The sequence below is a fragment of the Lactuca virosa genome, chromosome 5 (genome assembly GCF_052849685.1).
Source record: "Lactuca virosa cultivar CGN04683 chromosome 5, Lactuca_virosa_CGN04683_v6, whole genome shotgun sequence".
NCBI classification, from domain to species: domain Eukaryota; kingdom Viridiplantae; phylum Streptophyta; class Magnoliopsida; order Asterales; family Asteraceae; genus Lactuca; species Lactuca virosa.
The window spans coordinates 307,718,391-307,733,803 of record NC_136430.1 but is presented as its reverse complement, the minus strand read 5'-3'; the positions used below and the strand labels follow the sequence as shown (position 1 = coordinate 307,733,803).

General features: G+C 44.7%; 1 protein-coding gene across 1 annotated transcript; it reads left to right on the top strand.

The window, feature by feature from the left end:
- The first annotated feature begins 797 nt into the window (after nt 1-797).
- LOC145113042 (uncharacterized) lies at nt 798-1,443 on the top strand. Its single transcript, XM_079049151.1, has 2 exons — nt 798-906; nt 980-1,443. Exons 1-2 carry the CDS (start codon nt 798-800, stop codon nt 1,441-1,443), a joined length of 573 nt encoding a protein of 190 aa, XP_078905277.1.
- The last annotated feature ends 13,970 nt before the right edge of the window (nt 1,444-15,413 follow it).

Below are 15,413 nucleotides of genomic sequence, written 5' to 3'. Positions count from 1 at the left end.
TAATCTCATGATTTTAAATCTCCAATGGTTTCATAAGAGTCATAATTGGCTGTTTTTCAGCAGATCCACCATGATCTATAAGAGAGAAGTTTATGTTTTGTTATAATTCTAGCAGTTAGAGATATTAGAGCCATAAATTGAGTTAAAATTCAGCTTTAGTGCTTTGTTATAATTCTAGGAGTTTGTGTTTTGTTCTTTAAACATATTTTCTGCTCAAATTTTTGTTTAGGTTCATGAATTTTTGTGCAGAATTGTTATGAATGTTGGGTAAAATCATAATCCTTGCTGAAATCATATACTTATATGCTGAAATCATAAACTCATATGCAAGTTTATATGCTGAAATCATTGGCTGAAATTGTTTTTTTAACTTATTTGTTGAATTGTTATCACTTGTATTTCTTGAATGGAGATCAAGTTTAGGCTTATGTGGAAGTTTGTGTTTAAATTGTTGAATATGCTGAACTTATTTTTTGATTATGTTGAAATATGATTAATCTTTGTTGCTAAAGTATGTATTCTATATTTTTTTTGTTATTAGCAATGGGAGATAAACATACATAGACCAATGAGCAAACAAAATGCTTATTGCTCACTTGTATTGAAGAAGTACAAACATTCTGAATCCAAACATTCCGAGACATAATAGGAGGCTACGACGGGTGTTCAAGGCAGCAGTTGGTGCATTTGATGACACTTTGATACATGTTGTTGTCTCTGCAAACAAACGAGATTTATATAGAAGTAGGGGAAAAGGCGATTGTTACCAAAACGTATTGGCAATATGTGACTTCAACATGATGTTTACGTTTGTTGTGGCCGGTTGGGAAGGGATAGCACACGATTCTAGAATTTTATCAGAAGCATTAGCAAATCCACATGCACCATTCCCGCTTCCACCATCAGGTAAATTTATGGTTATTTAAATAGTTTTATCTTAGTTTGACAAATAAATGACTTTTTTTGTTTTTTTTTACAGATAAATATTATCTTTGTGATGCCGCCTATGCAAACATTCGAGGTTTTATGGCACCGTACCGTAATGTGAGGTATTGGCTTGGAGATTTCCGTCGAAGACATGCATTAACGAATAAAGAAAAATTTAACCATGCACATGCAAAACTTCAGAATGTCATTAAGCGTGCTTTTGGTGTCTTGAAAGCACGATTCCCTATATTGAAGAGGATGGCACCATTCTCATTGGTTACACAACGAAACATTACCCTAGCATGTTTTGCGCTTCATAATTTTATAAGAAGAGAGGGACTACGTGATGAGTATTTTGCACGATATGATGAACCAAATGTCTCGGTTCGGAATAACAATGCAGTCGTTGATAATGATGAAGATGAGATTCCAACACATGGTACTGCAGCAAACCGTGAATATATGACCCAGTTACGGGATGAAATTGCCGAACAATTGATGCAAAATATGGAATGAGAATTATTAAAGTTTGGTTGTATGAATTTTATTTAAAAATGTTATTGTAAGACTAATTTGGTTGTTTGAATTTTATTTCAATGTTTTAAGACTACAATTATTAAAATTTTGGTATTACAAAACTATTTTCGGTTTATTAAATTACTTTATTTTAAATTTTTTAATATCTGCAGCAGCCTACAGACGTTAAAAAAACAAACATGCTTCTCATTACAGTCTGCAACACTTTGGTCCACCTCTTCTGCTGCAGAGGTGGTCCGCAGACTTCAGACAGTTTCACTTCGGAAAAACAAACAACACCTTAGTGAATGCATGAGGCCCTAAACTCCATAATGTTGGCACCTTTATGCCTAAGGAGCCTATGATAACCCTAGATATGAAAGAATAAGTATTTGGGACGTCCTAATTGCATCATTTACCCAAACCATGGCTAAAAACATAACAATTTAACCCAAAAAGAGATCTAAGCAACTAGTAATCAAGATAAGAACTTGATACCTCAAACTCCTTGCAAAATGGGTAGTGGTTATGGATCCAATACTTCCTCTCCAAGCTTAGCAACTTCAAGATCTTCTAACTCCTTCACAATGCACAAAATAAACACCAAACTCTCTCCAAAGGCTCAAATGCTTAACAATGGAGGCTACAACTCGATTTAGGGTTTTGGAGGCTTTGGATGCTGGAAATGAGGCCAACCCTAGAGAATAAGGTGGCTTATATAGGGTGCAAGACCCTCAATTAGGGTTTCAATAAGGTTCACATACGCCCATCGTACGCATACGTATGCCCATCGTACTGTTGGGTTAATGTCTAAGTCCATAACTATATTTGGTATGTACTTGACCTAACCCGACATGGTCCATTTGGGTTGCACTTCACCGGCACAATTTATATGGATAGTCTTTTGAGAATAGTATATTTATGATTTATATTAATATATTATAATTTCTAATATATTAATATGGAATCATATTATTTAATTAGTATTGATCCAGAATTAATTTAGAATTAATTAAGTGATCAAAAAGAACAAATTAAATATGGACTCTTATATATATGGAATGGGCCAAGTTCATTTAGGTTGGGCTAAGCTTTCATGGATGGTCCATGGAGCTTTTAACCCATGGATCCTATGTAAATGAAAGGTCATGGGTATTAGGGTTTACATGGATGTAACCCTAATCCTCCATAATATATAAAGGGGTCCTTGGCTCACAAAATTGACACAAGTGTGTGAAAATAAGAGTGGGCCGATTTTAGTGTGCATACATATTCTCTCAAGTTCTTCCAAGGTGTTTTGGTGATTTGTGATTCCATTTGAGGCTTCCACACTATTGGGGCTAAGCTCTTAAAGCTTGAAGACATCAAGCTACATCAAAATGTATGTCATCTAACTAGAACTTTGTAGTATAGGTGCTTCATAATATGCTAGTTAGGATGAAACCTTGGAATAGTTAATATTTGCATGTATAATAGAGAAAACATAGATCCAAGGTTTATAGGGTTGCATGTACACCATAGGAGTGTTAGAATGCTCAAAACCCTACAATTTCTTCATCTTTTTGTGTGGTTTGGCTTGAAGGAAGATAGGAGCACACATCTAGAACGTGAAGGGGACTAGATCTGAGTTAATCATCTTGTGGTATCATCTTTGGAGGTATAAACCTTTCCCTTTCGTGTTATATTGATGGATTTCTTGCTTTTAGGGTTTTTACCCTCATTCTATGGAAGATCTAGAGAGTATGAGGTCTACTTTGGGATTATGACATCAGATCTGGACCCATAGAGGTCCAGAGGACCTTTCCCACTCTGCTTTATGCTGATTCATGGAGGATTGGAGACTAGGTTGCCATTTCTAGTGTTATTTCTCCATTTGAGGCTTGATATGGGATGCATGCATGTAAAGGTTGCACCTTTACGTGACTTTTGAGTGTTAAAAGGATGGATCTACTGTTTGGTGAAGCAGATCTGACCTCAAGAGATCTTTTGAGGGTTTTCATGGGAGGAACTCGCCGAGTCCATAAGGGACTCGACGAGTCGAGTCGGGTTGCCCCGCGACTCGCGACCTGTGGCGACCCATGGAGCACCGGGTTGACTAGCGAGTCCAGGGAGGACCAGGGACGTAGAGTACAGACATGTACTCGCCGAGTCACTCTAGTGCACTCGGCGAGTCCGGTCAATGTTGACCGTTGACTTTTGTTGACTTTAGGGTTTAGTTAGTGGTTGGTCTTATGAGCCATTAGAGGGGCAGATTGGTCTTTTGCCCTTCTTAGAGAACTTATAGAGAGGGGTTGACCTAGCCTTTAGAAGTTGTATTAATTAGAGTAATTATTTATGTGATTAGGCGAAGGCTAGCGCAGTAATTCAGAGTTCGAGATTTACCGAGTCACCCGAGGTGAGTCTTCTCACTATACTTTACCTTGAGTGGTAATAGAGCTATGTGATAGAGTATCTTGTATGTTATGTATGTGAGGTGTTGCACTGTATTATTTGTATGTAATATATGTTGTGTGTATTCCAGAGTTACAGAGTTAGAACCGGAAGGTTCACAGAGTTAGGACCAGAGGGTCCACAGAGTCAGGACCGGAGGGTCCACAGAGTTATAGCCTCGAGTGGCTAATATGTGTTACATGTGGTATTTTGGGGAACTCACTAAGCATTTATGCTTACAGTGTTGTGTTATGTGTTTCAGGTACCAGTGAGGATCGCGGAAAGGCGCCGGCATGATCAGTACACACATGAGGAGCTTTTTATACTTGTGATCTTGGGATATGTTTTCTGGAGTGTTATGTGATACAATGAGATTTTTATAATATTGTGAATGAAATTATGTTTTTAAAATGTGAAAAATTGTTTGAAAAATTTGGGCGTTACAGCTTGAGGTTGGGGAAAAGCAGTTTATGGGACCTGAGATAATCCATCAGACTGCTGAAAAGTTGAAAGTGATTAGGGAGAGAAGTTAGCATCTCAGGATCGTCAAAAGAGCTATGCTGACAAGAAAACACGATCGATAACTTTTGAAGCCGGAGATTCGGTTTTGCTTAAAGTCTCGCCGTGGAAGGGACTTATAATATTTGGTAAAAGGGGAAAGTTGAGTCCAAGGTTTATTGGACCGTTTAAAGTTCTTCAGATGATCGGGAATCAAGCTTACAAGCTAGAATTACCAGAAGAACTAGATGGTATTCATAACACCTTCCATGTGTTTTATTTGAGCAATTTCACGGGAGATGTACCCGACATAATTCCAATTTCTGAATTAAGAATTGATGAAAATAAGAGGTTAATTGGAGAACCAGAGGCAATCGTTGACCGTAAGACTAAAAAGTTGTGACGCAAGATGGTCGATTTAGTGCTTGTGCGTTGGAAACATACGAATGGTCCAAATCTCACCTGGGAAACGGAGAGTGACATGATGAGTCGCTACCCGCATTTGTTTGCTGATGTGTGATTCCGGGGACGGAATCATCCTAAGGGGGAGAGAATTCTAATGCCCGTGTTTCTAGGCTAGGCATTAATATTGACGTAATAGTCTAGGTTAACCTTTGTAACTCATTTGGAAGAAATAAAGAGGAATTATGTGATTATTATGTGAATTATGTGTTTTATGCTTAATTATTAAGATTTAATTAATTAAGAATAAAAATAAGCGTCGAAAATAAATATTATATAAACCCAATATCTATGAAGGAAGTTGTAGTGGTCGTGACAAGGATTTCGGATATATAAATAATACCGAAATCCGAGTTATAACGAAGAAGTTATGACCTGTCGAAGTTCCGCGACAAAACCGGCACGGCGCCGAATGACGTAAAAAGTGAGTTTTTGATAAACTACTTTTTAGCCTTGGTGATCTAAATGAAAGTCGTAGTGTTCGTTAAACCGAGAGTATGCATAAAAAGAACGCCCAAATTTGACTTCGTATGAGGAAGTTATGATTTTTCTAAGTTTCAGCTTAGTAGTAGACAGCTAAAAACTTGAATTTTAGATCGAATGATTTTTAGCCGACACAACCTAAACGAGAATCGAAGGTCTCGTCAATAGTAGTACAACGGTAAAAAGACAGACGAAAACGGACGTCGGATGAAGAAGTTATGAATTTTTAACGGACTTTTCCTGTCCCGGCCCGTTAAAAATATAATATTAAAATGATGAGAGGCCTCGATGTTATTGTGATCCAGTCATCTAGCAGAGTATGGATGACGACCACAGACTTTTCTAGATAGTCCTGTGGAAAGCTGGCAGACTCGCAACATGTAGGTGTTAATGAGCTTGGGTGTTCATTTGTTGTACTCCATCCCCCACATGGTTGCCTTATTTGACATAAATTGTTGGGAAACCCGCAAAGCAGTGTTGTCGCCCTGATGAAAATCCTTAGACTAGGTCCCTTGTGATAGTTGTTTTAGGGACGTAAAGTGAGGATAATCGGAATGGGTAATCGGGTTATTGTTGTTTGATGAAATTAATAAATTTATTTATTGTGGGTTGAAAACCCTATATGCTCACCAGGCTCCCAAGCCTGACCCACTCAGTTTTTCTTTGTATTACAGGTTGTGGCGCGAGAGCATAAGTTGAAGGACTTATCAAGATATTTTGATTATAGGCATATAGTGTATATAACTGTTGTAAGGCTTATAATGTGTCGTTTATGCTTTTGGTCTGTATCGGAACATGACATCCCGAGTTTTGTTATATAATGAAAATACATTTCTTTAAGAAATGCTTTGGTAAATCTTATTTTATCATATTTCGTTTTGGGAACAAATTCCGCAACTCTTTTAATCAAGGGATTACTCTGAAATTATTTTAAAAGCATAAATTAAACCGGTCTTTTCTATTCGTGAATTTGGGGATGTCACATTGTAGCACCTAGTTCCTGGTATGTATTTTATTTAAGTACTTTTGCATTTTTGGCCTTGGACTCGGCGAGTTGAAGAACCAACTCGCCGAGTAGAAGCGGGATGAGACGCTGGATTTAAGTGATGGACTCGTCGAGTCGGGTCCCGGACTCGACGAGTAGGCTCTGTATGGACAAAACCCTAATCTGAGGGTTTGCACCCTATTTAAACAACCTTATACAGCCTCCATTGTCCCTTTATGCTCCCAGAAACCCTCTATAGAAAACCATAACCGTTGTTGAAGCAATCTAAGCCATTTTGGTGGATTTTGGTGTTGATAGTCTTAAGAAGGAAGGAGAAAGGCTTGAGGAAACAAGAGGAGACCAGAAGGGTTCGAGTTTGTGCTTCATCTTCAGCCATCAGAAGGTATAAAGTTGCTAACTTGCTTGTTCATTTGCTAGATCCCATTTTGTGGAGATTTAGGGATTTTTAAAGCCATTTTAGGTAGCCAACCATGAATGCAAGCGTGGTTGGGGACAAGGTTTCGGATCTAGGTCCTTAAAGGGGTCACAAGGCAGAAAGTGGGTGCTTTTACACCCAAGAAAGACTCCATGGAACCCAAGAGCTTGTTGTAGGACCTTTTGGACTCAAGGTCCCATGCATGCACGTAAAGTTTGTAACTTTACGTGCTAGAACGATTGTAGGAGCCTAGATCTATCTTTTGGTCATGAGTTGTACATCAGAAATCGAGGATTTAGGGTGTGGACGTTATCGACTCGGCGAGTCCGTTCTTGGGACTCGACGAGTCCAAGGCTTTGAGTCACATATCTGTTGAGGGTCAAAAGGACTCGGTTGGGTGTTAGAAGGGTTGTAACAAGACAGAAAAAGAGTGACCCAACGCATTGGACTTAATTTTAGACCCGGAGTTCATGGGACTCGACGAGTGCTAGAACAGACTCGGCGAGTCTAAGGCAATCTTCTTATAGTTGAAGATGAACTCGACGAGTTGTTCATACAACTTGGCGAGTCAAGGTCAGGACTTGTTCATTAGTTGAAGATGAACTCGGCGAGTCAAGGTCAGGACTTGTTCATCAGTTGAAGATGAACTCGACGAGTGTTCATCAGACTCGGCGAGTCGGATGAAGGCTCAATCGATGTTCATATCGGAGAGGAACTCGTCGAGTCGTCGCTAAACTCAACGAGTAGAGTCGTGGATAAGGACGAGTAAAGGGAAGGAACTCGACGAGTTGACGGCCCAACTCGGCGAGTCCGGTCAACTAGAAGTTGACTTTTGACTTGGACTTGGTTGGGGGTAAAATGGTCATTTTACCCTAAGAGTAGATATCAGTTCTAACTGAGTGTTTGTGGGGATTGTAGCCGGAGGATTTCCGGAGCAGCAGCGGACGGAGGTTTCCCGCACAGATTATCAGCAGCTACATGTACGAGGTGAGTTACCTTCCAGTAGCGGTGGGTCTACGGCCACAATGTCGGCCCACCAGTAGGAGTTGTATGTTAGATGATTGTCTTTGTGATATCATCTAGTTTTGCTACTACCTGATATGTTATATGCTGGCATGATATGTTATATGTGATAGTAGTAGAGTTCGGTTGTTAGGACCGAAGGGTAGGTCAGACACCCCAGATATGTCTGACAGTATGTGATGATATGTTTATATGCTGGCATGATATGTTATATGTGATAGTGGTAGTAGGAGGGGAATAGTCCCCAAGTTCGGTTGTTAGGACCGAAGGGTAGTTCGGACACCCCAGATATGTCTGATAGTATGTTTATGTTATGATATATGTGACAGTAGCAGTAGGGGGTGGAATAGTCCTCGAGGGTCGGTTGTTAGGACCGACAGGTAGGTCATCACCCCAGAATGGCTTGACATGGGTAGGTCAGCACCCCAGAATGGCTCGACACGAGTAGGTCGGCACCCCAGAATGGTCGTATCGGGTAGGTCGGGCACCCCATAATTGTCCGTCAGTATGTATGCTATGTGATTGTATGGTATGTGGTACGATGGGGGAACTCACTAAGCTTCGTGCTTACGGTTTACAGTTTTGGTTTCAGGTACCTCTTCAGCGAAGGGGAAAGAGCTGGCGCGGTAGCGGCACATCATACACACACGCATTGATTTTCCGCACTTGAGATATTCTGGGATTGTACTCTGACATGTTGCTGTTATATGCTTTGGGTTTTCAGACATGATACATTGATTCACAAAATGGTATATTGTTACGCAGTTTTCTTATGAATGTTTTATAATTTGTTAATTAAAATAAAAATTTTGGACTCAAAATTGGGACGTTACAAGTTGGTATCAGAGCCCTGGTTTGAGGGATTCAGACACACCTTCGGGGTGTCTGAACTCAAATCAAGGGATTTAAAAAAATTTTACAAGAAAAAAAGGTTTTCTAAAGGCTAAGTTAAAAGAGTTTTGAGAAAGAACGAAGTGTGTGATGTGCGCGACCGGCCGAGCTCAAGTAAGTATTCCCCAAAGTACCTATAAAAGTTTATATTATGTTTATCAGTTTCAGTAGAACAGGATGTTAGAATAGGACTAAGGATCTAGGAATGATGCCTTATATGCCTGCTTTATGTGCTTCAGCTTATGAGAATTGCATGCTAGTATTGAGTAGACAGTAATAGGATAGCCTGTTTAGGTTATGCCTGGTAGTATGAGCTCAGCATTGTATGCTAGTAAAGTTTCCTGTTCTGAGGATAGGATTGCTTGAGATCGATCCCTTTGGTCTAAATGCTGCTTGCTTTGTGCTTTGTGGGACTTTGAGTGATGGGAGTTAGCTGTTAGGTGAATACGTTAAGTCACATGTGATAAGGGTTGGATAATCTTAGAGGATTGGATTTGACCCTATTGCGCAGCTCTTGTTTGAGTCTAACCGTTGTAGGGACGAGTCTTTTACTCGAAGGATTATCTGAGCCTCGTTACATGTGATGGTATTCAGGTAATGGCTAATTGGCATTACAAGAAGGCCTTCAGCAGCTGAGGACCGGTTTGGGTGGTGTCAGAGATTTTCCCTAGGATAAGCCTAGGATGAGAGTAGTAGAGATCAGTAACAGTAGTAGTGACTTGGTGGAGTCGAGGCGGTTCTTGAGGAAAGTACGGATAGATGTGGAAGGTAGTATGGGCCCGTACTACTGAAAGCAGAGGATCCGTACTTGAATCGAGAAAGGCTGAGGCAAGACTAAGGAGCTCGTGACGGATGTGATCCCTCTAGATGTATCAGTATCACTGACGGTTGTCATTATGTATTGCAGAATGGTGGTACTACGTCCGAGGCCAGCAGTTGGCAGTTCAGGGGAGGGATCGGGTTCAGGCTCAGGTTCCGAACCAGTGGATGAGAGGCTACGCGATTTTATCGCGTCTGAGATCACTAGAGGCATCCTTGATGCGGCCCCGGTCATCTTTGGGTCGATCAAGGAAGGGATTGTCGAGCTGATGGAGGATCGCCTCCGGGAGTTCAGGAGCGACATGGCGACCAGCCAGTCGGGATCGCGCACACTGTCCTTTAAGGACTTCAGGGGTAGTGGTGCGCCAGATTTCCATGGGGCGAAGGACCCCATTGTGGCTAGACGGTGGATTGCAGACATTGAGTCTGCACAGTTGACTAGCTTCTGCCCCGAGGGGTCGAAGGTGAGGTATGCAGCAGGATGCTTGAGAGACAGGGCCAGAGATTGGTGGGAGTCGGTTGGTGACTCTCTGGGAGCCTCGGCTGTTGAGGCTATGACATGGCCGGATTTTGTGACGCGGTTCAGGGCTGAGTTCGCACCTGCGGTGGAGCTTCAGCAGTTAGCGAGGGAGTTCCTGGATATGAGGCAGACGACTGAGACAGTGGCGGAGATCACCGCCAAGTTCCGGGAGAGGGCGTTATTGGTGCCCCAGTATGCGGGAGATGAGGACATGAGGAGGACCCGCTACCATGACATGCTGCGAGCTGACATTCGGGAGCATGTTAGTTTTTCAGCTTACCCTACCCTGGATTCCATGATTGCCAGGGCAAGGGAGAGGGAGATTGATCTGGAACATATCCGGAAGAGGAAGGTAGAGGAGGGACATATGACTGGGGCTTCGGGGAAGAAGCCCAAGGGATCAGATGGTAGGCCGAAAGGCCAGTCAGGACAGGGCCGCTGCAAGAAATGCGGCAGGCCGCACGAGAGAGCGTGTAGGTTGGGATCGTCGGGCTGCTACAAGTGCGGCAAGACGGGGCACTTCAGCAGGGATTGTACCGCCCCTGCACCCACTATTCCGACATCTGAGTTGCTGTGTTTCCACTGCAACCAGAGGGGCCACAAGAAGGCCAATTGCCCCCAGTTGACAGCAGCAACGCCAGTAAAGGCGCTAGCTCCAGCGACCCTGCGGATTACTGATGGTCGGCAGGGCAAGGCAGAGGCTCCAGTGGTGAGGAGCCGGGCTTTCCAGTTGACTACCGAGGAGGCACGCGCTGCACCCGATGTGGTGACGGGTATGACCTCTTGTTTATGCTTTTATGATATGCTGCTGTGATTTTGATATGTTATGTATGTGTCCTGTTTAGGATCGTTCCATGTGAACGGTATCCCAGTTCAAGTATTGCTTGATTCGGGTGCTACCCGATCATTTGTCTCTCTTGCGCTTAGCAGGAAGTTTCCTGAGTCTTCGGGCATGCTGGATTGCCCTCTGGAGGTCGAGATTGCGGACGACCGGTCGGTACGAGCGTCGGAGGTTTACCGAGATTGCATCCTACGACTGTTTGAGGAGCGTTATCTGGTAGATCTGGTTCCCATACCTTTGCGGGGGAACAAGGTTATTATCGGTATGGATTGGCTGAGCCCCAATGGGGCAGTGATTGACTGTGCGCAGCAGTTGGTGCGGATCAGGACCCCAAGTGGGGGAGAGCTGGTGATTTAGGCGAGAGGCCACAGCGAGGACCAGCTTTATGTTCAACAGCGAGAGCTAGGCGTTACCTCCAGCAGGGTTGCGCAGGTTATGTCGCCTATGTTATGGATACCCGGGAGGCGGGTAGGGCGACGGTGGGCGATGTGCCCGTGGTGCGAGAGTTCGCGGATGTATTCCCCGAGGAGCTGCCTGGGATACCTCCGGAGCGACAGGTGGAGTTCAGGATCGACCTAGTCCCTGGTGCGGCTCCGATAGCCAAGGCACCGTATCGGTTGGCTCCTTCCGAGATGCAGGAGTTGTCTACACAGTTGCGGGAGCTGTTAGACAAGGGATTCATTAGACCGAGTAGTTCTCCCTGGGGAGCCCTGATTCTATTCGTGAAGAAAAAGGACGGGTCGCATCGGATGTGTATAGACTATAGGGAGTTGAATAAGGTAACGGTGAAGAATCGTTACCCACTCCCGAGGATTGATGACCTCTTTGACCAGCTACAAGGAGCATCTTGGTTCTCCAAGATTGATTTGCGTTCAGGGTATCATCAGATGAGGGTCAGAGAGGAGGATGTACAGAAGACGGCGTTTCGGACGCGTTATGGCCACTATGAGTTCGTGGTGATGCCTTTCGGGCTCACCAACGCTCCTGCCGCGTTCATGGACCTCATGAACCGTGTGTGTAGACCGATGTTAGACCGGTCTGTGATAGTGTTTATCGATGATATCTTGGTTTACTCCAAGACGCGAGAGCAGCATGAGGAGCATCTGCGAGAGGTTCTGGAGACTTTGAGGAGGGAGAGCTTGTATGCTAAGTTCTCCAAGTGTGAGTTCTGGTTGCGCGAGGTGCAGTTTCTTGGGCACCTTGTCAACCAGAACGAGATTACGGTAGATCCGGCCAAAGTGGAGGCTGTGATGAGATGGGAGGTTCCGAGGTCTCCATCTGAGATTTGGAGTTTCCTGGGATTAGCCGGCTACTATCGGAGATTCATCCTGGATTTCTCCAAGATAGCCTTACCCCAGACCAGCCTAACGAGGAAGGTCGTGGTCTTTCGTTGGGGGCCTGAGCAGCAGGCTGCATTCGAGACACTGAGACAGAGATTGTGCGAGGCGCCAATCTTAGCCCTGCCAGAGGGCATGGAGGATCTCGTCGTGTACTGTGATGCGTCCATCTCGGACTTGGGCGCAGTATTGATGCAGAGAGGGCATGTTATTGCTTACGCTTCGAGGCAGCTGAAGCCTCACGAGGCGAAATACCCGACGCATGATTTGGAGCTGGGGGCTGTTATGTTCGCCCTTAAGATTTGGCGTCATTACCTCTATGGAGTTCGTTGTACGATTTACACGGACCACAAGAGCCTGAGGTATCTCATGGACCAGCCAAATCTGAATATGAGGCATCGTCGGTGGCTTGATATGGTAAAGGATTATGATTGTGACATCCTCTACCACCCGGGAAAGGCCAATGTGGTGGCCGACGCACTTAGCAGCAAGGCAGCGCCGATCAGGGATATTTGTCTGAGGATGACAGTGGTGACTCCACTGTTGGAGCAGATTCGGGAGGCCCAACAGGAGGCCATGAAGGAGGAACATCGGAAGAGCGAGCGGATTATGGGGCATGTTTCCTCCTTCGACTATGATAGCCGAGGGTTATTGACTCTTCACCATAGGGTGTGGGTCCCTTATCATGGAGGCGTGCGCCAGATCCTGATGGAGGAGGCATACAAATCCAGATTTTCTATCCATCCCCGAGCGACGAAGATGTATAGAGATCTTCGTCCTGATTATTGGTGGCCCTGCATGAAGCGGGACGTAGCATGGTACGTGGAGTGGTGCTTGACCTGCAGGAAGGTAAAGGCCGAGCACCAGAGGCCACATGGCAAGATGCAACCGTTGGATATCCCGCTGTGGAAATGGGAGGATATTACGATGGATTTTATCACAAAGCTTCCCAGGACCGTGCGAGGGGTGGATTCGATTTGGGTCATCGTCGATCGATTGACCAAGAGCGCTCATTTTATTCCGATTCAGGAGAGCATCTCGGCCGAGAAACTGGCCGACATTTATATCAGAGAGGTGGTGGCGCGACACGGGGTGCCAGTTTCGGTGATTTCAGACAAAGATGTTCGGTTTACTTCCAGGTTTTGGAAGAAGTTTCATGACGAGCTGGGTAATCGTCTGCATTTTAGCACCGCCTTTCACCCGCAGACGGATGGTCAGAGCGAGCGGACCATCCAGACGCTAGAGGATATGTTGCGGGCATGTGTTTTAGACTTCGGAGGTAGCTGGGATACCTACCTTCCGTTGGCGGAGTTCTCGTATAATAATAGCTATCATGCGAGTATCGATCGACCTCCCTTCGAGATGTTGTACGGGAGGAAGTGCAGGACCCCGATATGCTGGGGCGAGGTTGGCCAGAGGGTCATGGGGAGCACCGATGTAGTGCTCAAGACGACCGAACAGATTCAGCAGGTCAGGAGCAGACTTCAGACTGCGCAGAGTCGGCAGAAAAGCTATGCTGACAAGCGCCGATCGGACCTGGAATTTCAGGTCGGGGATATGGTTCTCCTGAAGGTGTCGTCATGGAAGGGCGTCATCCGATTCAGGAAACGGGGCAAGTTGGGTCCGAGGTATATTGGACTCTTCAGGGTTATAGCCCGGGTGGGCAAGGTGGCCTATAGGTTGGATCTCCCAGCCGAACTTAGTCAGATTCATAGCACTTTTCACGTCTCCCAGTTACGGAAATGTTTGGTGGACGACTCGGCGGTGGTACCACTAGAGGATATTCAGGTCGATGACAGCCTGAATTACATTGAGCGGCCTGTAGCGATTCTCGACCGGAAGTCGAAGGATCCGAGGAACAAAAAGGTGGAGCTCGTGAAGGTGCAATGGCAGCACCGGAAGGGCTCAGAATGGACCTGGGAGCCGGTGGATGAGATGATGGAGCATTACCCAGAGCTATTCAAGGATCGAGCAGCAGACTTCAAGGACGAAGTCTAAGATAAGTGGGGGAGATTTGTAGCACCTAGTTCCTGATATGTATTTTATTTAAGTACTTTTGCATTTTTGGCCTTGGACTCGGCGAGTTGAAGGACCAACTCGCCGAGTAGAAGCGGGAGGAGACGCGGGATTTAAGTGATGGACTCGTCGAGTCGGGTCCCGGACTCGACGAGTAGGCTCTGTATGGACAAAACCCTAATCTGAGGGTTTGCACCCTATTTAAACAACCTTATACAGCCTCCATTGTCCCTTTATGCTCCTAGAAACCCTCTATAGAAAACCATAACCGTTGTTGAAGCAATCTAAGCCATTTTGGTGGATTTTGGTGTTGATAGTCTTAAGAAGGAAGGAGAAAAGCTTGAGGAAACAAGAGGAGACCAGAAGGGTTCGAGTTTGTGCTTCATCTTCAGCCATCAGAAGGTATAAAGTTGCTAACTTGCTTGTTCATTTGCTAGATCCCATTTTGTGGAGATTTAGGGCTTTTAAAAGCCATTTTAGGTAGCCAACCATGAATGCAAGCGTGGTTGGGGACACGGTTTCGGATCTAGGTCCTTAAAGGGGTCACAAGGCAGAAAGTGGGTGCTTTTACACCCAAGAAAGACTCCATGCAACCCAAGAGCTTGTTGTAGGACCTTTTGGACTCAAGGTCCCATGCATGCACGTAAAGTTTGTAACTTTACGTGCTAGAACGATTGTAGGAGCCTAGATCTATCTTTTGGTCATGAGTTGTACATCAGAAATCGAGGATTTAGGGTGTGGACGTTATCGACTCGGCGAGTCCGTTCTTGGGACTCGACGAGTCCAAGGCTTTGAGTCCCATATCTGTTGAGGGTCAAAAGGACTCAGTTGGGTGTTATAAGGGTTGTAACAAGACGGAAAAGAGTGACCCAACGCATTGGACTTAATTTTAGACCTGGAGTTCATGGGACTCGACGAGTGCTAGAACAGACTCGGCGAGTCTAAGGCAATCTTCTTATAGTTGAAGATGAACTCGACGAGTTGTTCATACAACTCGGCGAGTCAAGGTCAGGACTTGTTCATTAGTTGAAGATGAACTCGACGAGTTGTTCATACAACTCGGCGAGTCAAGGTCAGGACTTGTTCATCAGTTGAAGATGAACTCGACGAGTGTTCATCAGACTCGGCGAGTCGGATGAAGGCTCAATCGATGTTCATATCGGAGAGGAACTCGTCGAGTCGTCGCTAAACTCGACGAGTAGAGTCGTGGATAAGGACGAGTAAAGGGA

Coding starts and splice junctions, on each gene's coding strand:
- LOC145113042 (XM_079049151.1), top strand. CDS start 798: ATGATGTTTACGTTTGTTGTGGCCGGTTGGGAAGGGATAGCACACGAT. Junction 907..979: donor ATTCCCGCTTCCACCATCAG/GTAAATTTATGG, acceptor TTTTTTTTACAG/ATAAATATTATCTTTGTGAT.